Genomic DNA, 26596 nt, shown 5'->3' on the forward strand with positions numbered 1-26596 from the left:
CGTCCTACCCAGTCTCTAACCTTCCTGGGACTTCGATACGACACGGCCTCTGCCCAAATTTGTCTTCCGCCGGACAAACGCCTGGCGCTCCGGTCGGGGGTCCGCTCTCTTCGGACCCAGGTATCAGTCTCCATCCGCACTTGTATGGAAGTCCTGGATCCGATGGTGGCAACTATGAAGGCCGTACCCTTTGCCCAGTTTCATTACCGCCCCCTTCAACTGGCGATTCTCTCTCGATGGAACAGGTCGCCTCTGTCCCTCGATCGTCAGATTGTTCTTCCTCGCAGGGTCCGTCAGTCTCTGCTCTGGTGGCTCCGCTACCCCCTTCTTCTCCAAGGGTGGTCGTTTCTTCCCCTTCACTTACAGGTTGTTACAACGGATGCCAGCCTGTCGGGCTGGGGCGGCGTGTTCAGGGATTGGACGGTTCAGGGACTCTGGTCTCCCCAGGAGACCCTTCTTCCGATAAACATATTGGAATTACGGGCAATTCTTCTTTGTCTTCTTCATTGGGAGTCCCGTCTTCAGTCCAGTCCTGTCCGCGTTCAGTCGGACAACGCCACGGCCGTGGCGTACATAAACCGACAGGGCGGTACTCGCAGCTCGGCAGCCATGGCCGAGGTGACCAAGATTCTCACCTGGGCGGAGAGAAGGTTCCGGTCATTTTGGCGATTCACATTCCGGGAGTTTTTAACTCGGAAGCGGACTTCCTCAGGCGGTCCTCACCCGACCCCGGTGAGTGGTCTCTACATCCGGAGGTCTTCACGCAGCTCAGCGACCTCTGGGGCATTCCGGACGTGGACCTCTTCGCATCCCGGCACAATCGGCCTTTTGTGTCCAAGTCCCTTGCCGTGGACGCCCTAGTGATTCCTTGGGCGGGGTTTGCCCTACCCTATCTGTTCCCTCCTCTTCCGCTCCTTCCCAGGGTGCTGAGGAAGCTCAAGGCAGAGGACGTCCCCGCCATTCTGGTAGCTCCAGATTGGCCCCGAAGGTCGTGGTACGCCGACATAGTCAGGCTCCTGGACGACGCTCCACTGCGCCTTCCGCTCCGCCCGGACCTGCTCTCTCAGGGTCCTCTTTGCCACCCCAATTTACAGTCGCTGCATTTCACGGCGTGGTGGTTTTGAGGGCCCGTGGGTTCTCTTCCCAAGTCATTAACACCATGCTCAAGGCTTGTAAGCCCTCCTCCGCAAGAATTCTTCTTTTCGTTGGTGTGAAGCTCAGGACTTCTCCCCGGTAACCTTCTCGGTTCCCCGTCTTCTCTCCTTTTTGCAGTCGGGGTTGGAACTAGTGTTGTCTCTCAGTTCACTTAAAGGTCAGGTTTCGGCCCTTGCTGTTCTTTTCCAGCGGCCTCTGGCTTCTAATTCTCATGTCCGGACCTTCCTTCAAAGAGTGGCTCATGCTGTTCCTCCTTATCGGTCACCCTCTCCCCCTTGGGACTTGAATTTGGTTCTGAGTGCCCTCCAGGGTGCACCCTTTGAGCCCCTTAGAGAGGTGTCTCTCCGCCTCCTTTCTTGGAAAGTGGCGTTTCTTGTTGCTATCACCTCCATCCGGAGGGTGTCTGAACTGGCAGCTCTTTCCTGCCATTCTCCGTTTCTGGTGATACACCAGGACAAGGTTGTTTTCCGGCCAGATCCTTCCTTTTTGCCTAAGGTGGTCTCGGCCTTTCATCTCAATGCGGACATTGTCCTCCCGTCCTTTTGTCCTGCTCCTTCTCATCCTAAGGAGCGCTTACTACACAAGCTCTCCATCACTTCTTCGTTTCGTCAGTGTGATTCCTTTTTCGTCCTTACGGAAGGTCGTCGCCAGGGACAACCTGCTTCCAAGGCCACCATTTTCTCGGTGGATTCGGTCCGCCATTTCGGAAGCCTATCGCTGTAAGGAGAAGATCCCTCCTTTCAGGGTTGTGGCTCATTCTACCCGTTCTGTTGGGGCATCCTGAGCTCTCCAGAATAGAGCCTCGGCTTCGCAGATTTGCAAGGCGGCTACCTGGTCGTCTTTGCACACTTTCTCGAGGTTTTACCGAGTTCATACTTTCGCATCGGCTGATGCTAGTCTGGGTTCGTAAAGTGTTGCAGGCGGCAGTGGATCGGCCATCTGCCTGACTGCTTATCTGCCCACCCAAGGGACGGCTTTGGTACGTCCCACGGTCTGTGTCCCCCAATGGAGCTGATAGAGAAAAGGAGATTTTTGTTTACCTACCGTAAAATCTCTTTCTCGAAGGATCCATTGGGGGACACACCTCCCGCCCTTTTTGGGATTTTCCTTTGGTTCTCTGTCCGAGGGTGTGTTCAGTTATGTTTTTTCTTCTGGTTCTCGGACAATTTTGGGTTTTTCTTTGACCTGTTGGTCTCCTCCTATTGCTCTGGAACTTAAACTGATTAGCTCAGAGCCTGAAGGCGGGTATATCCTGCTGGGAGGAGCTGACTTTCTTTATTACCATAGTGTCACACCTTCTAGAGACAGCAGCATACACCCACGGTCTGTGTCCCCCAATGGATCCTTCTAGAAAGAGATTTTATGGTAAGTAAACAAAAATCTCCTTTTTCCGCTCCCAGATCATTTTCTCCTTATTTCTATCAATAATATGTACAAGGATCTGGACATGCCAAAGAAGCCATGTTATGTAACTAAAGATATAGTAACAGTACATATACCTTCTGCAATCTTCTGCAATCCTATAATTTGGACTTGTGTTTCCAATAAGCACTTTTCAGCATATGCTCAGCAGTTACCATATAAGGTTACAATCCTCCTGAAAATAAAGACGTATTGGTAATGGTCCATTTACCCGAACGTGCACTTAGATTTAACCACATACTTAACTGTGCTTCTTACTGCATCACTATAGAGTCCTCCGTACAATGTAGGCAACCAGGCCAGATTACATTTTTGGTGGCCAGGGTTTTTCTGCATGGGAGATTTCTTAAGGAGGCTCTGTCTTTACAAAGGGATTTAGTGCTGTGATTTATTGTGATATAAATGATTGGATTGTGCTTTTTGTGGGTTTGTGTGTTTGTTCTCACACCCTATAAAAGAAAATGTATGAATAACACAGATTGTTGGGGAAGATAATGAAGTTTTTAGGCTCTCAACTTCAGATTTTATTGCCAATATGTATCTGACTTAAAGGGAACCTGTCATCCGTTTTATTCTGCCCAAACCAGCGGTGCAGGAAGAAGCCACAGGGACTGCCCCATGACTTCTTTGCTGGGTACTGGCAGATTTTTAAACACCCAAATGTTTCATTGTAAGTCTTAGTGTGCTGGGATCACGTTCCCTGCATCCATTTCATTCTGCCTATGGATTGAACAATTAAAATAGTTTACAGGTTTCCTTGAGTGTAGGGAAGTAATGAAATGTTTATTTACATTGACTCCACCAGCAGAATAGTGAGTGGAACTCTGGAGTATAATACAGGATATAACTCAGGACCTGAACAGGATAAGTAATGTAATATATACAGTGACCCCACCAGCAGAATAGTGAGCACAGCTCTGGAGTATAATACAGGATATAACTCGGCATCAATACAGGATAAGTAATGTAATGTATGTACACAGTGACCTCACCAGCAGAATGGTGAATACTGCTCTGGAGTATAATACAGGATAAGTAATGTAATGTATGTACACAGTGACCTCACCAGCAGAATAGTGAGTACAGCTCTGGAGTGTAATACAGGCTATAAATTAGGATCAGTACAGGATAAGTAATGTAATGTATGTACACAGTGACCTCACCAGCAGAATGGTGAATACTGCTCTGGAGTATAATACAGGATATAATTCAGGATCAGAACAGGATAAGTAATGTAATGTATGTACACAGTGACCCCACCAGCAGAATAGTGAGTACAGCTCTGGAGTATATTACAGGATATTACTCAGGATCAGTAAAGGATAAGTAATGTATGTACACAGTGACCTCACCAGCAGAATAGTGAGTACAGCTCCAGAGTATAATACAGGATCTAACGAATACAAGATAAGTAATGTAATATACAATCGTGGGCAAATGTTTTGAGACTGAAAAAATGTTGGTTTTCACCAAGTTTGCTGCTACGGTGTTTCAAGCTCTTTTCGTTACACTTTTTCATATGGTAAGTACAATTATAAGCATTTCATAAGTTTTTCAACATCTATTGACAAATTCATCAAGTTTATTCAAAAGGTTTAATGTTTTCAGTGTGGACACTTCTCTCTTTTAAGACTTCTGTAGTTCACCCTGGATATCTGTTTCTGGGCCCAATCCTGACTGGTGACAACCCATTTTTGTCTATCAGTGCTTGGAGTTTATAACTATTTCTCTATTTGTTCATCCCTTTTTTGAGGACTGACCTAAGATTCTCCGTTTTTGTTTCACCAAGCCACCTATTCACTTTTGCTTTTGTGACATGGTGCTCCATCATGCTGGAAAAAGCATTGTCCATCACCAAGTTGGTCGTGGATTGTTGGAAGAAAAGATGCTTTTGAAGGAGCAGCAAAGTTTGTGAAGAGCTCAATTTGTCTCGAAACTTTTTGGCTACGACTGTAGCAGAATAATGTGTAGCAGAAACTTTTGGCTACGACTGTAGGAGAATAATGTGTAGCAGAAGAGTGCAGCTCTGGAGTATGATAAAGATTATATTAAAGGGGTACTTCGCTGCTCAGCGTTTGGAACACACTGGAGCCAGAGCCGGGAGCTCGTGATGCCATAGCCAAGCCCCCTAATGACATCATACCACGCCCCTCAATGCAAGTCTATGGGAGGGGGCGCGTCACACCCCCTCCCATAGACTTGCATTGAGGGAGTGGGATGTGACATCATGAGGGGGCGGGGCTATGACGTCGCAAGCTCCCGGCTCCAGCGTTCGGAACAGTTTATTCCAAACGCTGAGCAGCGGAGTAGCCCTTTAACACAAAATATGTAATGTTTTGTATTTGTAACTTGACAAGTAAACACACCTGTATTGTTTGCACCAGGATGTAGTGTTTGTTTTTGGAAAAATCTACTGGCTCCTCTAAACTGATATGTATGAGATGACCTTCTCACTCATAAGCTGCTGTGTTTTAAAAACTGCGGACCAGACAGTGTCACTGCCATATTTTATCCATTCATTTATATCGCATATGATGAAATTCGAAATAATTCCAGTTCTCGTTCGCAGTGTCCTCATCGCATGTCCTGCACGGGCCAGGTTATCCCAAGTTCATGAACCACTTACTGTACATATATGCCAAAAGCTTATTTTTAGCTTTATTGTAGTCCATAAGAAATTCTGGTTTTAGGAGAATTAATTCTGTAATTTCGTTTTGCCTTGTTCCGTTGTTTACATCGCTATTTTTAGCTTCCAAGCTAAAAGTAAGAAAATCTGGAAATAGAAATAGCAACAAGTAATTAGGATGATAGACAACAATTTACTTCAGTTTCATTTGACCTCAGGCTGTGTTCCACATTTGTACACTATGTTCAATAAAGGCACTTAACAAATGGGACCTTCGCATTGAAAAGTAATGCCCTTTGTTTTCTAATGCAGTTAACCACGCACTCCTTTGGAACTGACCTGGTCTTCTTTTGGAAAAAGAAAACTATTATGTACTTGGGCCATGTTCTTATTAAAGGGGTCGTCCGATGATGAAACTTATTTTCAGCTGTCTAAATAAAGATATATATATATATGTAAATAAAGTTATTTTGCTACCTTTCAGGGTCTTTCATGCTTTTGATGCAAAATGCCTTCCCTGTTGTTTTCAATAGCCCAACTTCCTGTCTGTTTAGCACACTCTAGCCGGAAGTTCAGCCAAGTATATTGCACACTTACTATACCTTATTGACTAACCCCTTCCACATAGTGGCAGGGAGATAGAGTTGGCTAATTTCCTATCTAAAGTGTACACCAGAACAGGAAGTTCATTACAGGATGTACTGCAGAGGAAAGCATGAAAGTCCACCGAAAGGTAGTAAAATAAATGCAGAGGGGATGGAGGCAGGGAAGCTGAGTATGGCGGGTCCTGCCTCCATTGTGCCACACAGGGAGGTGAGGTGACTCTAATGACTGTTACAAAGGGGAGAGATGAGGGGACACTAATGACTGTGACACAGGGAGGGATAATTAAAATATTTTTTTTATTTATAGCTCACATAGATTCCGTAGCACTGTACACTCAATTTGGTCCCTGTCACCACTGGGACTCACAATCTAAATTCACCTATCAGTATGTTTTTGTAGTGTGGGAGGAAACCTTAGTACCCGCAGGCTACCCTCGCAAACATGGGGAGAAGATTCAAACTCCTTGCAGATGTTGTCCTTGGTGAAATTTGACCCTAAGGCCCCAGTGCTGCAAGACAACAGTGCTAACCACTGAGCCATCATGCTATAGGGGAAACTAATGACTGTGACACATGGGAAGGAGAGGGGACACTAATGACAGACACGGAGAGATGATAGGATGGTAATGACTGCGACAGAGGGGAGATATGAGGGTACACTAATGACTGTGACACGGAGAGGAGGGTACACTAATGACTGATCCTATGACATTGCGTGTTATGCAGTATCCTGGCTCCTAACTTTTCTTTGCTAGCTCCTAGATTCATAATAAATTTGTCAAGCCCTGTGCTATGGCATACAGTATGATGGTACTCTATGCCCAAAATATGCATTGGCCTAAATGTGAACCTACATACAGTAATGGTGATTACTAGTGTTTCTCTATCAGGAGGATTTGTCTTATGTGCCTCCAATAAAGGGGATATTCCTGGCTGGATTTTTATGATTTTTTTGTTTTTTTGGTAAGGCTGAACTTGGCAAAGAAATCCACGCCTTATCCTCTGCCGCCAAACCACTGGCCTCATGGACTGCCCAGCACGGGGCTCAGGAATGCCGGGAAGCATGTGGAGGTCATGGCTTTCTAGCTAGTAAGTGACCAGAAAGTGTATTACTGTCATGCCCCGCAGATTATCAGTCATAGATCAGAACAATTCCAAGAAATAATTGGGGATTACTGGATGCATCTGTTACTTCAATACAGCTCCAGCCAAACAAGTCATCTCCAATTATCAGCTGACGCTGCAGGGAAAGCTCAGATAACATCAGTCTACAACAATAACTCCATGTTAACATCAAGTCTTCATCATAAATCCCCCTGGAAATGCTAAATATACATTTTATCTTGGGTGTAGCTTGAAATTCAGTCCCAATATCTTTATAGGACAGTGTTTCCCATCCAGGGTGCCTCCAGCTGTTGAAAAACTGCAACTCCCAGTATGCTCTGAAAGCCTTCGGCTGTACGGGCATGCTGTGAGATGTAGTTTTGCAACAGCTGAAGGCACCTTGGTTAACATAGGACATCAATGACCATATTAAAGTGCGGATATGCATGGCTCCCATGGCCCCTTTTGACTTTTCTGGCTGCTTTATATTCTTTGCCAGTCCCCCCTCTTGCCTACATTTTCCAGCAATCATTGTAGTTCTGCCAGCCAGCTCACTCTCCGAGAGCAGCCCCCACCCTCCTGCTCTGAGCACCAGAGAGAAGTTCAGTGAGTGACTGGCTGAGTCCACACACACTCTCAGCACTAAAGTTACAATTAATCATCAGTGCAGGACAGAAACCACATGGTCTGTGTCTCTCAGGAGGGTGGGGGCTGCTTTCAGAGAGGGACTTGGACAGAGACAGAGTGGATGCCTGGATGATGTCTTTCCATCTCTTCAGGCATGTCAGTGACAACCAAAGAGGGGAAACTGCTCTTTATAGCTAATGAATGACATTTAGACAATTAAATGGGTTAATGGGAGGGAAAGGATGGGCTATGGGTTTAGTTCCCAGGAGAACCTCTTTAAGTTTTAAATAGCTGTATTCTAAAATCTCAATTGTTGATTGTTTAAGGACTAGAAAAACATAGCTATTTTCTTCCAGAAACAGCACCACTTTTGTACTCAGTTTGTGTGCGGTATAGCAGCTCAGTTCCATTGAAGTGAATGGTGTCTCTTTGGCTGCAGACTACAAACAAACTTTTCTCAGTTGCTTCTTCATTGGGGGGGCATCTATACTGATGGGTATATGCTCTTGCCACTAGGAGGTACTGACACTAGGAAAAAAAAGTCGGCTCCTCCCTGGCAGGATATACCCGCCCACTGGAAGTGAGGTAATCAGTTTTAGTTAGTTTCAGCAGGAGGCAAGACACAGGTGTGGGAGCTCCCCAGACCTTGTCTTTTTTTTTAAATTATTTTCTAGTAAGGGCTGTTTAGTTAGGTTCTTTACTCCTTTTTGTTTCCTTTTTTCAGGGTGGGGTTCAGGAGCATGGTTGATACCTTATGGTCATGGGACATAAAAGTATGCACTGTTAACCCCTTCCCGCCAACAGCCAGCGCCTGGGGTTGCACCTTGGGCCCAGGTCCCCCTATTTTCCCTGCCCGTCCCGCTGACGTGATGCAGGTGACTAAAAAGCCGGGTGAAGACATCTCTAGGTGAGTATGTGAAGATAGGAGAGTATCTGGAGATGGACGGGTGAGTATGTTCCCCCTCCCCCCTCCCAGCACAGGACTTAAGGGGTTAATATCTCTTTTGGCTACAGGCAATTTCAGGGGTAATTGGCACAGGACTTAAGGGGTTAATATCTCCTTTGGGTAATTGGCCTATCTTTATTGGGGTCGGGACTCCCACTGGTAGTGTCACCTGCCGTTCCTGTACTTAGGGCAGCCGCCGACTTTTGCGGCGGCTCCCTGTACTTATTTCCCTACAGTCACGGCTCTCCGCTCCTACCGCGCTGCGCCGACCAGCGGGAGCCATAATGGTGGCAACTAACTCCACTCTCTTCTTCAGAGCGGGATTCTGTGGGTCAACGGCGGGCTGACTCTCTCCCTGCTCTGGCGGCGCTGTCCTCAGAGCGCCCGACAGGGAAGGGGCTCTGACTCTACTAGGGAGCTTAGCTCCGCCCCTCTCCTCCCCACAGCGAGCCCTCCGGACTCGGTGCACTGTAGGGGGCATTGGTGTTACCTGGGATGTCAGAGGCTGTTTCCTCTGACTCCCTGTTTTTTTAGACCGCAGTCCTCCAGACCGCTGGCCCCTTATCAGCCGGGCACTGCTTTCCCTCTCCTGTCGCTGGAGAGACACGAACTCGGAGTGTAGCTCCACCCCATCCTCTCTCTCTTTTAGAGCGGGACCCAGCAGTTTCCCTGTATCTCCTCATCCAGCAGCCATTATGCGGGGTGAAAAGATAGCTCCGCCATCCTCCCCCGCACAGGTGCCGGCGGCCGTTCTGCTGGACGGGGACTTGGAGCATATCTCCAAGGGCAATCTTCCGCTGTTTTCTCAGACCTTTTTAGTGGCTTTTTGCGCCCTCTTGTGGTCTATAATTGCATTTTTAATTATTTTCAATGCACTCTTGTGATCTCGGGGAACACAAAATTACAGCCTTTGCCTGTACAGCTCCACTCGGGTATACTGTCTGTTCTTTGGCGTTTTATCTCTGATATGTCTTCTACCTGGGGACCATAAATTAAATGGATTTTTTTTTTTTTGAGACCTGGGGCAGATTTCGAAGTTTGCTTCCGTCTCCCCATGCATTCACCTGACAGAGCAGTATCTTCGGGTACAGTATACCCGGAAAAAAAAAGTCATGCCTCTGTCGTACCTGCTTTCACCAAGGTTCTCACTCTGTCAGGCATATGTGACTCTCTGTGGAGGGTCGTGCCAGGGATTTCATGATTCTTTGGAAGTACCGGGCGTTACAGTCTGGACTGTTTTTCCTTTCTTCTACCAGTTGTCATCTCATGTTTGCCAGGTCTGCAGGTGTTTTTGATGTGTACATACGTTATTCCCTCTTCCACATGCTGCCACATTTTTGGCTGCTGTCCCGGATCCCCACGTCTAGGGTGAGGTCTCCATGGGAGTGTCCCTGTGTGGCCACAATTGCACCTGCTTTCATGAGACCAGACAGCAGTCTCACCTTTCACTCATCTCACCACTGCCACGTACGTGACTGGATTTCGGTACCCCACTACTAGTGCAAGGTGACCGCTGGAGTACCCGTTGTCTTTATGGACCCATACCAGTAAGTCAGACAGTTGTCTACATGGTCTCCTCTGCCACCTGTCGCTTCTCCAAGGGCTGTCGTATCTGCGGCTGAAGTTCCGGTACCCCACTGCTAGTGCGAGGTGACCGCTGGAGTGCACTGTTGTCTACATGGACACATACCATTAAGCCAGACAGTGGTCTGCATGCTTTTCTCTGCCGCCTGTCACTTCTCCAAGGGCTGAAATATCTGTGGCTGAAGTCTGGTACCTCACTGTTAGTGCACGTTGTCCGGTGGAGTGACCTGGCGTATCCTGTGGACCTTATGCAGGGTATAGGGGATTCAATCCACGGCTCCTAAACCTCCCCCTATCTCCCAGGATGACGTGGATTCTATTCATGGCTTCTAGGCTTCACTGCCTTTCCACATGTGTCAAAGGGGCACAGGTATTGTGTGTCTGACTGATGTCCCGTTATCACCAGCGCCTGGAAGGTCACTCATTACGCCAGACTGTGCACAGTTTCCGCTGCTGTCAGTCTCCCATCTCTGGGCTGCCGTGTGCATAGCTGTGGCTTCCCGTACCTCACAGTTGGTGTGATGGCTCTGTCAGAGGGTTCCTGCAGGCACAAGAGTCTGCTGCCAGTCATTAGTCTGCAGGGTCTCCTACACCACTGGGTTGCCCATAAGTTGGCCGCACTCCTGTGCTCCACTGGCTACGGGAGGGTTCAAAGGAGCATCCATTTGTGTTCAGCAATCCTCCACTTGTCAACCAGGTGGCTGTTTCCGTAGTTTACTTCTACGTCGGATCAACTACCATACACTTCCCACTGCGTGCGGACGTGCAGGTAACCCACTGCCTGGATGTAGTTCCGAGTGGGTCTCCCTATGTGGTTCCATAGCCCTCTTCAATACGCTACATGCTGGTTTGTGGGGTTCCCTACTTTACCAGGTCCCTCTCCACACTCCTGCCATTTTCAGGGTTTCAGGCTGGTAGCCCACTTTTTGTGTGTGACTCTGAAGGCGGGACCAGGTGTGGCCATGTTCCTATGCCAGATAGCCACTCTGTGTCTGTATGGCTTTCTTCTTCTCCAGGTCTCCTCTCCCATTCTTGCTGCTCCCACGACTGCAATCCGGTGACTCGCTTCCATGTGAAGCTCCACGTGGGGTCTCTCTGTGGCCCCCTGCACGTATATAGCCCACTTTCCCCTCTGTCAGTGGGGTGTGCCTAGGGCCTTCCTGTGATCTTGTTTCCGCAGGTCTGCAGCAGTTGAGCTGGCATGGACCTGAAGCCCCCCCCCCCCCCCCCCCCCCCAGGCACCTGCTCTGTTGCCTTAGACTCGACCGGTTGACTCCGTTGGCGTCCATCTGGCCCAGGGTTTCACCCTGGTGGGGTGTTTCCTCTAAATGCTGTTGGTTGCTTTGAATCTGTGTGTACTCCTTCCTTGCATTTGTAGTCACATCTTTCTATCTTTGCCCAGCACCTGGCCTCAATACCTTGTGGTGTTGTAGCGGAGTTCCTGGGGGCTCCGCACACCCAGTACTTTGTTTTGTTGCCATAGGGGCCACATTTTCTCTGCTCCTGCAGTGTCTGGCACACTTTTTTCATCTCCCTTCCTCAGGGGGTACAAGGATCAGGGAGCTTGGCGGGTCAGGGCATGGTTTTTCCTCTTGACCACCCCTTGTTTTCCCCTCATCTAGGGGGACTTTTTTTCTGAGCGCTTTGTTCTACCAGGATGGAGCCTTCTCTCTCTTCCCACTATATAGGTGGGGTATCGAGCTGGGCCCTTGTTTTTTAACTGTGAGCATTCAGATGAGCTTATGGCTGTGTCTACTTGTGTGCTTTTGCCCACTATTGCAGCCAGGCTCTCTTCCGGTTTCTTGGTTGTCTTCTGCTGCTCATGCAGCCTTGACACTCTCCTCTGATGGCAGAGTTTATGCACTCATGCATGGCTTGACGACAGCCGGTCTAGCCACCGTCTGTTGTTGGGGTCCTTCCGTTGCTCTCCTCCTTCCTCTGCGCAATCTTGATGGAGGCTGTTTTCATCCTCCCCTTTGACAGTGTCAGTTGTCCTACACTGACACCTCTGTCTCTGGAATAACCTCCCTGTGCCCTGCTGGTTTCCTTGTCTTTCCCCTCCGTTCCCGTCCTGGCAGGATGTTGCCTCAGAGTGCTCTGGTCCGCTGGACCACTGGGGTCCAAGGCCGGTTAGTCCCCTTGTTTTGGACACTATCCTAGAATGCAGCAGTGTGCCTTCTTTTCTAGGTCGGCCCTCCTGGTTCTTGGGCCTTAGTAATGGTTCAGGTCTCAGGCATGTGTAGCAATCCTGCCCAGACTTCTTTGCGATTCCAATTAGGGGCCATTTTTTCTGTTCCGCTCTTCTTCTGTCTCATCACAGAAGTTAATCACCCTGAGCATTTTGCGAACCCTGGGTTTCCGTACCCTTTGGGTCTAAGTTGATCAGGAGACTCAGGAACCTCCACTTTCCATGTCTGTCGCTTGGGGGTTTCGGGATGCCTTTTTTCAGGGTGTTCCGCTACTTTTTTGTCCTTTCTTCCTTCTGTCCATGTACTCCCGAGATGAGCGGCGTTCCAGTCATCCGGAGTCTGCCAATCCAGCTCATTTCTCCTCCCAGGTGCTCGCGTCAGGCTCCTGGGATAGGTTTTTTTGGGGGTCTGCGGAAGTTCAGGTTATTGATCTTATCTGCCAGGCCTCTCTAGTGCCGGTTTCTGTCTTTCCTTTTTTTCAGTGGTTTTCTGGTCTCTGCCTTCTGTGCTCGCATTTTGTTCAGGCATGCGTTGCTCTACCTGGAGTTTTCCGCCATGTTCTCATGTATCGGTTGACTCTGAATGGCTCTCTTGTTGTTCCCTTTTCCTTTCCTTTTTTGTTTTCCAGCCAGGCTAGCCCTCTGTCGGGTGCTGTGTTCCTTGGTGTTGTTTTCCTACTACTTTCAGGGTGGCTCCTGCCCATCTGGTTTCCTAGTCTACCTTTTTTCTTGTTTCTTCATATGGAAGTAGGTTTAGAGTCTCTGTAAGCATGGTCCCTTCCTTGGTATCCTAGCCCATATCCATGGATTGGGGATCTCCGTGAGCTCAGCTTCTGGGCCTCGGTTGTCTCTAGCCTGGGGTCTTGTCCGCAGGCTTTATGGATGTGTGGGTTCAGTCTCTGGACTGCTCTCCTTTCACTAGTGGTTGTCTTTTCCCACCCTAGTGGACTGCTTTGGTACGTCCCATCAGTATAGGTGTCCCCCAATAAAGAAGCGACCGAGAAAAGGAGATTTTTGTACTCTTCACTGGGGGACACCGCACCCATCCATTTTTTTCTATTATTGTCTGGATAGTCTATTCCGGTTCTTGGGTTTTTATCCGGAATTCTTTTCTAGGGTCCTTTGAACATGTTTCTTTGTTGGCTTCTCCTACTGCTTTGTGACAAAATGATTACCTCACTTCCAGTGGGCAGGTATATCCTGCCAGGGAGGAGACGACTTTTTTTCCTTGTATCAGCGCCTCCTAGTGGCAAGAGCATATACCCATCAGTATAGGCTTAAACCAACCCCCCCCCCCCCCTCCATTTATAACATAAAAACATAGAGCCAAGCCACATAAGCATTCATGTATATACGAGGATCAAAGAAGAAAGCAACAAGCATGACTGCAGGATCAGACTACACTAGCTTTGTTTGTAGTCTGTAACCATGGAGACACATTGATCTCTATAAGAGCTGAAGACACAAACGGCTTGTATAATATTCTTAAGACTATATGCAAACATGATTAATTTTTTACTGTAGAGGTTGGGCCATTTATATGGATGCACCTTAATAAAATGGGAATAGTTGGTGATATTAACTTCCTGTTTGTGGCACATTAAAATGTCTTAGGGTGTGGTTAGGGGTGTGGCTAGGCTTTGGGCTGTAGCTCCAGGTCTTTTGAAGATCTATCAACGCCTCTGGGCCTGTGAATCTAATATGGGTCATATTATACAGGGTGGGCCATTTATATAGATACACCTTAATAAAATGGGAATGGTTGGTGATATTAACTTCCTGTTTGTGGCACATTAGTATATGTGAGGGGGGAAACTTTTCAAGATGGGTGGTGACCATGGCGGACATTTTGAAGTTGGCCATTTTGAATCCAACTTTTGTTTTTTCAATAGGAAGAGGGTCATGTGACAAATCAAACTTATTGGGAATTTCACAAGAAAAACAATGATGTGCTTGGTTTTAACTTAACTTAATTCTTTCATGAGTTATTTACAAGTTTCTGACCTCTTATAAAATGTGTTCAATGTGCTGCCCATTGTGTTATCTTCTCCCACTCTTCACACACTGATAGAAACACCGCAGGAAAAATGCTAGCACAGGCTTCCAGTATCCGTCGTTTCAGGTGCTGCACATCTCGTATCTTCATAGCATAGACAATTGCCTTCAGATGACCCCAAAGATAAAAGTCTAAGGGGGTCAGACCGGGAGACCTTGGGGGCCATTCAACTGGCCCACAACGACCAATCCACTTTCCAGGAAACTGTTCATCTAGGAATGCTCGGACCTGACACCCATAATGTGGTGGTCACCATCTTGCTGGAAAAACTCAGGGAACGTTCCAGCTTCAGTGCATAAAGAGGGAAACACATCATCATGTAGCAATTTCGCATATCCAGTGGCCTTGAGGCTTCCATTGATGAAGAATGGCCCCACTATCTTTGTACCCCATACACCACTCCATACCATCAATTTTTGTGTTCCAACAGTCTTGGAGGGATCTATCCAATGTGGGTTAGTGTCAGACCAATAGCGGTGGTTTTGTTTGTTAACTTCACCATTCACATCTGAAGGCAATTGTCTATGCTGTGAAGATACGAGATGTGCAGCACCTGAAACTAGGAATACTGGAAGCCTGTGCTAGCATTTCTCCTGCAGTGTTGCTATCCGTGTGTGAAGAATGGGAGAAGAGGGTTGCATTGACAATCCAACACAATGGGCAGCACATTGAACACATTTTATAAGTGGTCAGAAACTTGTAAGTAACTCATGAAAGAAAAAAGTTATGTTAAAACCAAGCACATCAAACTTATTGGGAAAAAAACAATGATGTGTCACATGACCCTCTTCCTATTGAAAAAAACAAAAGTTGGATTCAAAATGGCCAACTTCAAAATGGCCGCCATGGTCACCACTCATCTTGAAAAGTTTCCCCCTCACATATACTAATGTGCCACAAACAGGAAGTTAATATCACCAACCATTCCCATTTTATTAAGGTGTATCCATATAAATGGCGCAACCTGTACTTTTAATGTACATTCCTTTTAAAGTATAAGGCAGCATCTTCCAAACAGTGTGTCTCCAAACTACAACTCCCAGCATGCCCAGACAGCCAAAGGCTGTCCGGGCATGCTGGGAGTTGTAGTTTTGCAACAGCTAAAGACATACTGTTTGGAAAACACTGGAATTGCTCTGTTCTTAGTGCTTGTGATCTTTCAAGACGTCTTAGTTTTAGCTGTAGTCTATATTAACATACGTGTCATTGGTTAAGCCTTTCTCATTTGATATGCGCATATCATTTGCATATTTCCCTACCTATAACCACTTATTTTTCCATTTCAAGTGAACCGCTTAGGTGACATCCGTAACGACAACGATCCAAACTGCACGTACGAAGGAGATAACAACGTCTTGCTTCAGCAAACCAGCAACTATCTACTAGGTTTTGTCCACTCTATACATCAAGGTCAGCCTCCATATGACTTCTACTTTCCTTTCTTCCATATTCGTCCTTTTGTAAGCCTTATTTGTATGTTGCGGACCTGGAATAAGTCATGCTGGGAGTTAAAGTTTTGCAAGATCTGGATGGCCACAGTTTGAGACCACTGCTGTAAAGCATGTCACTAAATGCTGTTAAAAACAACTCAGGCAAAATGGCTGCCCCTAAAATAATGTACTAAAGAATAAAAAAAATCTCCAATCAGGAAATAAAATGTTAAATGTTTCCTGACTAAAGATATTTATGATATTATTACTAGATACAGTCATGGGCGTAAATGTTGGCCCTGAAATTTGAAGTATTTCTCACAGAAAGGGATTGCAGTAACATGTTTTGCTATACACATGTTTATTCCCTTTGTGTGTATTGGATCTAAACCAAAAAAGGGAGTAAAAAAAGCAAATTGGACATAATGTCACATCAAACTCGAAAAATGGGCTCGACACAATTATTGGCACCCTTTCAAAATTGTGGGAAAAAAAAGATTGTTTCAAGCACGTGATGCTCCTTTAAACTCTCCTGGGGCAAGTAACAGGTGTGGGCAATATAAAAATCACACCTGAAGGCAGATAAAGAGGAGAGAAGTGCACTTAGTCTTGGCATTGTATGTGTGTGCGTTACAATATGCATGGACAACAGAAGGAGGAGAAGAGAACTGTCTGAGGACTTGAGAACCAACATTTTGGAAAAATATCAACAAAAATATCAACAATCTCAAGTCCATCTCCAGAGATCTAGATTTGCCTTTGTCCACAGTGCGCAACATTATCAAGAAGTTTGCAACCCATGGCACTGTAGCTAATCTCCCTGGGCGTGTACGGGAGATAAAAATTGATGAAAGGTGTCAATGCAGGATAGTCCAGACGGTGGATAAGCAGCCCCAAACAAGTTCCAAAGATATTCAATCTGTCCTGCAGACTCAGGGAGCATCAGTGTCAGTGCGATCTATCCGTCAATATTTAAATGAAATTAAATGCTATGGCAGGAGACCCAGGAGGACCCACTGCTGACAAAGAGACATAAAAAAGCAAGACTACATTTTACCAAAATTAACTTGAGTAAGCCAAAATCCTTCTGGGAAAACGTCTTGTTGACAGATGAGACTAAGATAGAGATTTTTGGTAAAGCACATTATTCTACTGTTTACCAAAAACGGAATGAGGCCTACAAAGAAAAGAACACAGGACCTACAGTGAAATATGGTGGAGGTTCAATGATGTTTTGTGGTTGTTTTGTTGCCTCTGGCACTGAGTGCCTTGAACATGTGCAAGGCATTATGAAATCTGAGGATTACCAACGGATTTTGGGTCGCACTGTACAGCCCAGTGTCAGAAAGCTGGGTTTGCGTCAGAGATCTTGGGTCTTCCAGCAGGACAATGACCCCAAACACACATAACAAAGCACCCATAAATGGATGCCAACAAAGCGCTGGAGAGTACCGAAGTGGCCAGCAATGAGTCCAGATCTAAATCCCATTGAACACCTGGTGAGAGATTTTAAAATTTCTGTGTGGAAATGGCGCCCTTCCAATAAGAGAAAAGTGGACCTGAGGAAGGAGGGAGCCCCTCCGAAACGCGTTGTCCATACCTGATCCTTTTTATGACTATATAATAAAAAGTGATGATAAACCCCAGCACCTTCTCCGACTGCTAATTCTACTCCGCCGGTGTAGCGCTGCAGCGCCAAAACTGTTACCCACGGGAAGAATAGGAGACCCTTGCCGGGATTCCTACCTCCCGAACACGCTACTATATTGCTACCAACCGTCTCTGACGGGACTGACGGCCAGCTGCTCCCGGCACACCTACAGAAAAGATACCTGCTCAAGGCTCTCTATCAGCGTTGCGCCTGAATTTTGCGCAACCAACAAAGGTGAGCATGCTCTTATCTACCTGTCTATCTACCATCCGTTATCCACGGATAACCGACACTATTAGAGCCGCATCTTTCTCTCTTTTTTTCTCCCCTACATATCACTTCCAATAAGAGAGACCTGGAGCAGTTTGCCAAGGAAGAGTGGTCCAACATTCCGGCTGAGAGGTGTAAGAAGCTTGTTGATGGTTATAGGAAGTGACTGATTTCAGTTATTTTTTCCAAAGTGTGTGCAACCAGACCATTGTTGGAGTTTGTTGTGACATTATGTCCAATTTGCTCTTTTTCCTCCCTTTTTTTTGTTTTGTTTTTGTTTTAGTTCCAATATACACAAAGGGAATAAACATGTGTATAGCTGCAATCAATTTCTGTGAGAAATACTTCATTTTCTAGAAAAATTTCAGGGGTGTCAACATTTACGGCCATGACTGTATGTCTTAAAGGAGAACTCCAGAATATAAAAATTGTCCCCCATACTGCCGGCAGAAAAAAAAAATAAAGATGGACATACCTTCCTCCACTCCCCCAGGGCCTCCGGTAACCGGCTCCGGTCTCCGCCATGATCCTCTTCCTGGTTGCTGGTGGTCGGCGAGTCATACTGCACTCAGCCAATCACCAGCTGCAGTTAAGTCCCAACTCGGCCGGCGATAGGCTGAGCGGCAGTGTGAAAACGCTTCAGGACACAAAATCCTTCACTACACCAGCACCTGCTGCCGGGGCCGAAAACGTCACACTGCCGCTCAGCCTATCGCTGGCAGAGTCGGGACTTCACTGCGGCTGGTGATTGGCTGAGTGCAGTATGACTCACCAGCAACCAGGAAGAGGATCACGGCGGAGACCGGAGATGGTTACCGGAGGCCCCGGGGGAGCGGAGGAAGATATGTACATCTTTATTTTTTTACTGCCGGCAGTATGGGGGACAGTTTTTATATTCTGGAGTTCTCCTTTAAAATGTATGATCGGTGGAATCCAGAAATCTCCCTATTTATCTACCAATTCTCCTGGTGATCGCCCTCTTCTTAGGCCTTGTAAAGAATCTATGAGATTGTGCTTGTTTACGGTTTAAGGTCGGGGTCTGTATAGAGACTTTCTTCATTTTGGTTCCTAAAGATTCTACTAGAGATGGGTCCTAAGATGAGGCCCCACCCTCTGTAATGTTTATGTTCCCTGACAGTGGCCCCCCCTTTGTGCATAGAAGTTAATATTTCACACACTGAAAAGGGTATTCCATGAAAAAAATACAAATTTCATATCAACTGGCTCCAGAAATTTAAACAGATTTGTAAATTACTTCTATTAAAAAAATCTTAATCCTACCAGTACTTATCCTCTGCTGAAGTTAAGTTGTTCTTTTCTGCCTGACAACAGTACTCTCTGCTGACACCTCTATCTATCTCAGGAACTGTCCAGCAGCGTAACAACTGTAGCAGCAAATCCCCATAGCAAACCTCTCCTGCAATGGACAGAGGTGTAAGCAGAGAGCACTGTTGTCAGACAGATAAGAACAACTCAACTTCAGCCGCTGATAAGTACTGGAAGGATTAAGATTTTTTTATTGAAGTTATTTACAAATCGGTTTAACTTTCTGGAGCCAGTTGATATGAATAAAAATATTTTTTCATGGAATACCCCTTTAAATGTTAGTTCAACACATATCTTTGTGTCTCCCTTAGATCATGCCATGAACTGGATACCTTACTGGTGTGTTTAGGCTCTTATTGTGGATTCTTTTTTTTTTTCAGATAATGTCCCCTTTGAATCCCCGCTGGGCTCGGTACATTTCCTCAATGATTACAAGAGTATTCTGAAGCACAAGTTTACTGCCAGCTCTGTGAAGGAGTGCCTCGACTGTGCAGGTAATGGGGTAGCATAATATTCTTAGCCTTAGCCTTCCTTAGCCACAGTAGTTTTTATTCAACACAGGCTCTCAGCTGTGTTATTTGAGAAACCCTTTCTGCTGCCTTAAATCTAATGAGCAGTAGTATGAGTTTACCTCTTCACATGAATGGTCTGGTCCTCAGCAAACAGGAGGGGAGGAGGAACAGGGAAGGAGCTGTGCTTTCAGAGAGTGTGACAGGACATTACAGCTACAAGCCAGACAGCTCATCTGTGCATTATGGTTAATAAAATTATATTAGTAAGTATGCCACATCCTTTTGTATGTGTTAAAAATGTATATGCAACTTTTGGGACTCCTACCACCTCCTATCCCGACCTCATATCCCGACCCGTAATATGTGTTCCAGGTATTAAAATATGTCCAGCCGTACGGAAGTTATGTGGGAACATACATTTCCCACTGATTTGCATGGGACTTTAAACGAAAAACCCCGACCCTCACAAATGGGGGTAGTTAAGGGTTAAATTAACTATCCTATATTTTAAATGGACATATAAGTAACATGTGACCAAGTATTATCGAAATATCTCCAGCCGTTTGGATGTTATGCAGTAACATATATTACCCATAGACTTGTATGGGACTTTAAACAAAAACCCCGACCCTGGCAAATGAGGGTGAGTAAGGGTTAAATCACCTGTAGCCGTTTGGACATGATGCTGGAACATACATACGTACATACACACACATTGAGTTTTATATATATATAGATTGAAATTATAGTTATAAATATTATAGTGATAATTATAGTTATAGGGTTTTGTAGAACTGAGGTACTGTTCATATTCCGACTCTAGAATGACATTAATATAGTTTGCAGAGACTGTCTAATAATGCAGAATATCTCACAATTTGGTTCCTGTCAGGTCCCTTTATTGTCAGATTAAAGGTATTTTACTATAATATGGTTCTCTTTCCTTTCCTTTTATTTTTTTTTTTTTTATACCTATCCTAAAATCCTTCTTGCATTGTGATTCAGCAACATGGCCTCGAGCATTATGAGCCAGTACAATAGGCCATTCCTGTATATTCTGTGTTCAGCTGTGCTTCCCAAGAGGAGCCCTTACAGTGCAGTCACTAGCAGTATGTCTAGCATTTAGGTCACAGAAATATATTGTGTGGGAACTGGGTGGGATGAGGGCAGATGTTGTTACACTAGGGGCAGATGGCATTAACCCCTTGTATTCGAGACGCCAGGGTGTGGTTTATCCTCAATACCACCCAAAGGTATACAGCTAGATCCTGGGCTAGGCACGGGGGCAATAATGACTCCAACGCCAAGTTACGGATAACGGTAGCTTTACTGAGGGTAGACAGATGGTAAAGTCTATACAGTTCAGCCAGTTCCAACGGAGGTGACCAGTGACTCAGAGACCTTAAGGGCTTGCTGGGACTTGTAGTAGGACTGGACAAGGTAATGCAGGCCACGCTGACTTGACAGATGACAGGGACTGACTTGACTGATGACTGACAGCTATGACTTTAGCTTACTTGCATTTGATGGTGGCTGCAAGACTGGACTTTGAGGTATCCAACACTCCGGACACACACTAGGCACAACTGACCTCAGCAAAGACTTATATTCAAACAGAGAAGACAGCGAGCTAGCTCAGCCCAAGGCTTATATGGGGGAGACTAGCAGGGAGCCCATTGGTCACTCTTGGGATCACCTGTTCACTGGTATCTCCTGGGTAACAATCACATGACATATCACATGGTACAACTCTTAAAGCAACAAGACATTTTATAATACATTACAATGCAGAACATATGTACAGGGGGGAAACAAGTACAAGGGAGCCCAGGGGACACTGAAGGGAGGCTGCCGGACAGGGCAGTAAGGGTACGGGGTAACATCTCCCGTACTGGACTACCACAATTGTGAGAAGGAGAATTCCCCGGTGCTCCATCAGACTCCACACCCGAACTGGCTGCAGAGAAGGGGAAATATCTGCCTTCAGTCATGTCTACCGTTACTTCTCGTGCCTATCATCTGTTGCTAAGCATAACAAACAGACATGTAAAATCACATTACCAATGTAGTTAACCTAATTGGAGCGTTTTTAGAGATGGCTTAAAATAATGTCTTTATAACCCTTGGCGATCAGCTGTTATTGCTTGAAGAAGAAAGTGCCATGCAATGAGCCATTATGTAATACATGTTCTTGCTGACTCCTCCAGAAATAGAGTGGATACAAGAGGCAGGCGCCATTCTATGACTGCCTTATGGATATGAACAGGATTGCTCGTGACTGGTCCTTTAAAGTATACCTGTCATGTCACAGTAAAAAAAATATTGCTTAAATATGTTCCTTACTAGGTAATGCAAATGCTTTACATGTCTTTATGTGTCTGGCTTCTGTATTTGGTTCACAAATCCCTCTGTCCTGCTGCTCCCTCATTCTGAGATCCACTGCTCAGGAAGGGGTGCATCCTAGGCAAGCACTGAATCTGCCCTCACTCACCATGCATTCACTTCCTCCCTGAGTCTGCTCTGCTTTATCTCTTCATCCAATCACTGCAGGCTGCTCTGTAACCCCCTCTTCTCTGTTTTCATGCTTCAGTCTGATAGACAGGACAGGAGTGAGCACAGAGAAGTGCTAGTCCCATCCTCACTTACTGGACTTTGTCCCTGCCTGTGCTTCAGCTGGCCAGGATTATGATCTGGATGGTATGGGGACCCCTAGTGGTCTTTTTTTATAAGCCATGATTTCTATTAAAGGGACATTTTTTTAAATAAAGTATATTAGAAAGGTTAATGTTTTTGCCAAGATGTACAACATATAAAAAGTTTTTGGTTCTGACAGTGCCCATTTAATATCAGACAGTATTTCTCGAATGTTGTAATCTCTGGGGCAGGATGAAAGGAGGAGCATTGACATAGTCGTCCATAGTTGTTAGAAAATCAGATCCCTGACCACGAATTCATTACTAATTATACCGTCTTGTGTCTAGCATGTGGTGTTGCTTTAAAGTCATAGAATATACCATAAATGTGCAATAGATGAAAGATTGGTGTTCGATACATTTCCCTGCAGCCCTGCAAGCACTGGCTTGTTTTCTGTAACTCCCAAAGACTATAATGGAGATTACATAGACAGCTCTCCTCTGTTTCTTCAACCATCTGTGGCCTGCTGACTTGTACTGTTCAGTAAAGGTCACAGAGGTTGGGAGTCAGAGATATGGGATCTCCACCGGCTCATCATTTCAGACATAACCTTTGGATGTGCAGTAATCTCTTCTAAATATCCCTTTAAGGCCCTTTTACACAGGCTGATTATCGGCTGAATGAGCGGCCCTAGGAATGCATGTGTCCGATCATTGACTCTGTTCACTCATTCATCAGCTGGTGGGATCTTTTGAGCAGCCAATGAAATCACTATTATTGGCTGCATATTGCTTGGTGCCCAAAAATGATGAAGGTTATAGGCTGCGCGTTTATTTGAGCCGTGTAAAGGCTTAGGAAATGATTACTGGCATACTATTTTGGAAACTACACCCCTCAAGGAACGTAACAAGGGGTCCAGTGAGCCTTAACACCCCACAGGTGTTTGACGACTTTTCGTTAAAGTCTGATGTGTAAATTAATTTGTTGTTTTGCTTTTTTCACTAAAATGGTGGTTTCACCCAAATTTAAAAATTTTACAAGGGGTAATAGGAGAAAATGCCCCCAAAAATTAAGGGGTTAATATAATTTTGTTCTAGGAACGTATCTAAGGCCCCTTTCACACTGCCGTTGCTCCCAGTCAAAAACGGCCCTTATTCTTTGGGGTGACTTTAACAGTCGTTCTTGTGACGGGGAGCAATAGGCAACAACGGGCCATGGCGGCTCCTATTATGGAGGCCAGCGGGTGCACTTGCAGTAATTATTCTTCCGCTATTCCCCCAGGCTCCCCCAACGGCCGTCACACTGCCGTTTGCTAGTGGCAGTGTGAAAGAAGCCTAACCCTAATTTGAAGCATTCAACTGTTCCTGCTGTGACCAATTCCTGAGGTAGAGTGTTCTCTAAATTCACAGTTCTTATGGTAAAGGAGGCGTGTCGCCCCTTGAGACTAAACCTTTTCTTTTACAGATGGAGGGAGTACCTCCTTGTACTTTGTGGGGGTTTAACCTGGAACAGTTTTTCCTTGGGATGTCCCAATACCATTTTTTTTAACACCGAGTACAAGTACCGATACTTTAATTCTAGTACTCGCCGATACCAAGTACGAAGGGAATCTGACACCAGGGGGACCTGGTCTCTGGTGCTGCTTACTGTGCTTATATGTGGGTTCCTTGTTGTGTACAATGGAGGCGGCTGCGGTAGTATGAGCCAAGATTTCTCTCTTCTCCATTGGGCAGAACAGGGAATTTGCAATGGCGGCGAGACCGTTGTCTCTGGAGCGATTGCGCTGATGTTCACATAGTGAGCAGCGGTAGAAACCAGGTCACCTGCATTATCTACATATAAATTCAAGTTAGTGCCGGTGACTCTGCTGTAAGATTGCCTTTAATAGTAGGTAGTATCCCCTTGTAGTTAGTATAGATAGCTGCAGACATTAGACAGCAGGACTTCCCTTGTAGCCAGCAGGCCCCCCTTGTAGCCAACAGGTAGTATCCCCTTGTAGGTAGTATAGAAAGTTGCAGACATTAGACAGCAGCCCCTCCCCATTGCAGCCAGCAGGACCCCCCTGTAGACAGCAGTCCCCCTTTGTAGACAGCAGGACCCCCTGTAGATAGCAGTCCCCCTTTGTAGCCAGCAGCCCCCCTTTGTAGTTGCTCACTGTCTGGTGTCGCCGCTCCGCAGCCCTGTTCTCATCAATGCCGCTGCCTCGTTCTGCTTTCCGAATTATGGAGTCTTATGGAGGAGCATTTGACATATACGTCACTCTGCTTCCTTCGTAACGTTACGCTGGGCATAGTGTAGTGACGTGTATGTCACATGCTCCTCCATAAGATGCCATAATGCGGAACGGGGCAGCGGCAGTGATGCGAACTGGAGGATGGGGCAGCGAAGCACGACACCAGGTATCGGATTTGGTACCGGGGACATTAGACGAGTCCCCGATACCATGCAGATACCTGGTATCAGCCCCGAAACCGATACTAGTATCGGTACCGGGACCTCCCTAGTTTTTCCCCATATTTTTTGTATGGGCCATTTATATAATTATATACGTTGATCCTATCCCTCCATAAACGTCTCTTCTGAAGACTGAACAAATGTAATTCTTTTACTCTTTCTTCATAGCTAAGATGTTCCATGCCCCTTATAAGTTTAGTTGCGCATCTCTGCACCTTCTCCAGCTTCCCAACATCCCTTTTATGAACTGGTGCTTAACTTTACATATATCCACATTGAACATCATTTGCCAAGTGGATGCCCAGACACTTTGTCTATCCAAGTTATCTTGTAACTTATGCACATCCCCTATAGACTGTACCGTGCTACAAAGCTTAGTGTCATATGTAAAGATAGAAACAGAGCTGTTCATTCCATCCTCTAGATCATTAATAAATACATTATACAAGAGCAGGCCCAGTACTGAACCTTGGGGCACACCACTAATAACCGGGGACCAATCAGAGTACGAATCATTGACCACCACTTTCTGGGTTTGGAAATTTTAGTTTGTAACCGGATGAAAACTGGCTTAAGGACCGTACCCAAAGACCTTAACTTACCTATCAGACGTCTATGAGGGACAGAGAAACAGACTGTACAAAGTCCAGCTCTCCACCCATTCAGTCTCAGTTGCACAAAGGCGTGAGGACAGCACGCATAGGATAGACAAACAAGAGGAAATTCCAGCACCACGGTCAAAGAATAAGAATGCCTCTTGTTTGTCTATGAGGGACAGTATCAAACGCTTTTGCAAAATCCAGAAACACTATATCCACAGCCATTCCTCTGTTAAGGCTTCTACTCACCTCTTCATAAAAGCAAATTAGATTGGTTTGACAACTTCTATCTTTAGTAAACCCATGCTGGTAATCACTTATAGTACTATTATCCCCTATGTATTCCTGTATGTAGTCCCTTATGAGTCCTTCAAACAAATTTACCCAAAAATGCATGTTCAGCTTACCGGTCTATAATTACCTGGGGAAGACCTAGAGCCCTTTTTGAAGATTGGCATCACATTTGCCTTGCGCCAGTCCCTTGGCACAATACCAGACACCAGAAAATCTCTAAATATCATGGACAAGCTCTGCCTTCTCTTGATCGCCAGTGACCACCTCCCCATTATGATTATTAAGGGGTCCTACATGCCCTGTCATTGTTTTTTATTTATTTATATATCTAAAAATATATGGGATTTGCTTAAAGGGGTCCTTCTCAACATGCCAACTTGTCACCTATATATAGGAGTTCCTAAATGCCCCCATTTGAATGTACTGGTCAACATTAAAATGGGAGCACTCGGGACCCCCCGTTCATGTGATTCATGGGGGTCCAGACAGTCCTACACCCAACCATCACTCACTTATCACCTATCAGCTTGGGAAAACCCCTCATGCACATGACCATTTTAGGGCTTGGCACTCATAGCACCCTACTGTATTTCCATACACCTCCAGTATCAGCATGCATTTTTTTCCCTGTCAAATTCAATATCAATTAAAATACACAATTCTAATCACATTGGTAGAGTTCTTCATGTAAACAATTCAGCAGCATTTCCTATATCATTGTCTTTAGAATAGTGAAATATGATGTAGAGTAGGTGACATATACACTCATTGAGCACTTTATTAGGTACACCTATTCAATAGCTTGTTACCATAAATGGCTATTCAGCCAATAACATAGCAGCAACTAAATGGATTTAGGCATGTATACTTACTTGATCAAGGCGAATTGATGAAGAACAAACTGAATATCAGAATGAGAAAGAAACAAGATTTAAGCGACTTTGAACGTGGTGTGGTTGATGATGCCAGATGGGCTGGTCTGAGTATTTCAGACTTTGCTCATCTATTATGATTTTCATGTACAACCATCTCTAGGGTTTACAGAAAATGGTCCAAAAAAGGGATAATATGAGCAGCAGTAGTGTAGGAGAAAAATGCCTTGATGAGGTTAGA

The 26596-nt window shown here is 45.6% G+C and overlaps 1 protein-coding gene across 2 annotated transcripts in view; it reads left to right on the forward strand.

Annotated features, from left to right (window-relative positions):
- The window catches only part of ACOX3 (acyl-CoA oxidase 3, pristanoyl), a 136424-nt gene that overhangs the window by 84027 nt on the left and 25801 nt on the right, over positions 1–26596 (forward strand). For both annotated transcript variants that reach the window (XM_056555032.1, XM_056555033.1), the window contains exons 11-13: positions 6777–6897; positions 15601–15723; positions 19371–19484. In XM_056555032.1, coding sequence (XP_056411007.1) covers positions 6777–6897; positions 15601–15723; positions 19371–19484 — 358 coding nt within the window. The remainder of the gene's footprint in view (positions 1–6776; positions 6898–15600; positions 15724–19370; positions 19485–26596) is intronic.

The sequence above is a fragment of the Hyla sarda genome, chromosome 1 (genome assembly GCF_029499605.1).
Source record: "Hyla sarda isolate aHylSar1 chromosome 1, aHylSar1.hap1, whole genome shotgun sequence".
Taxonomy (NCBI): Eukaryota; Metazoa; Chordata; class Amphibia; order Anura; family Hylidae; genus Hyla; species Hyla sarda.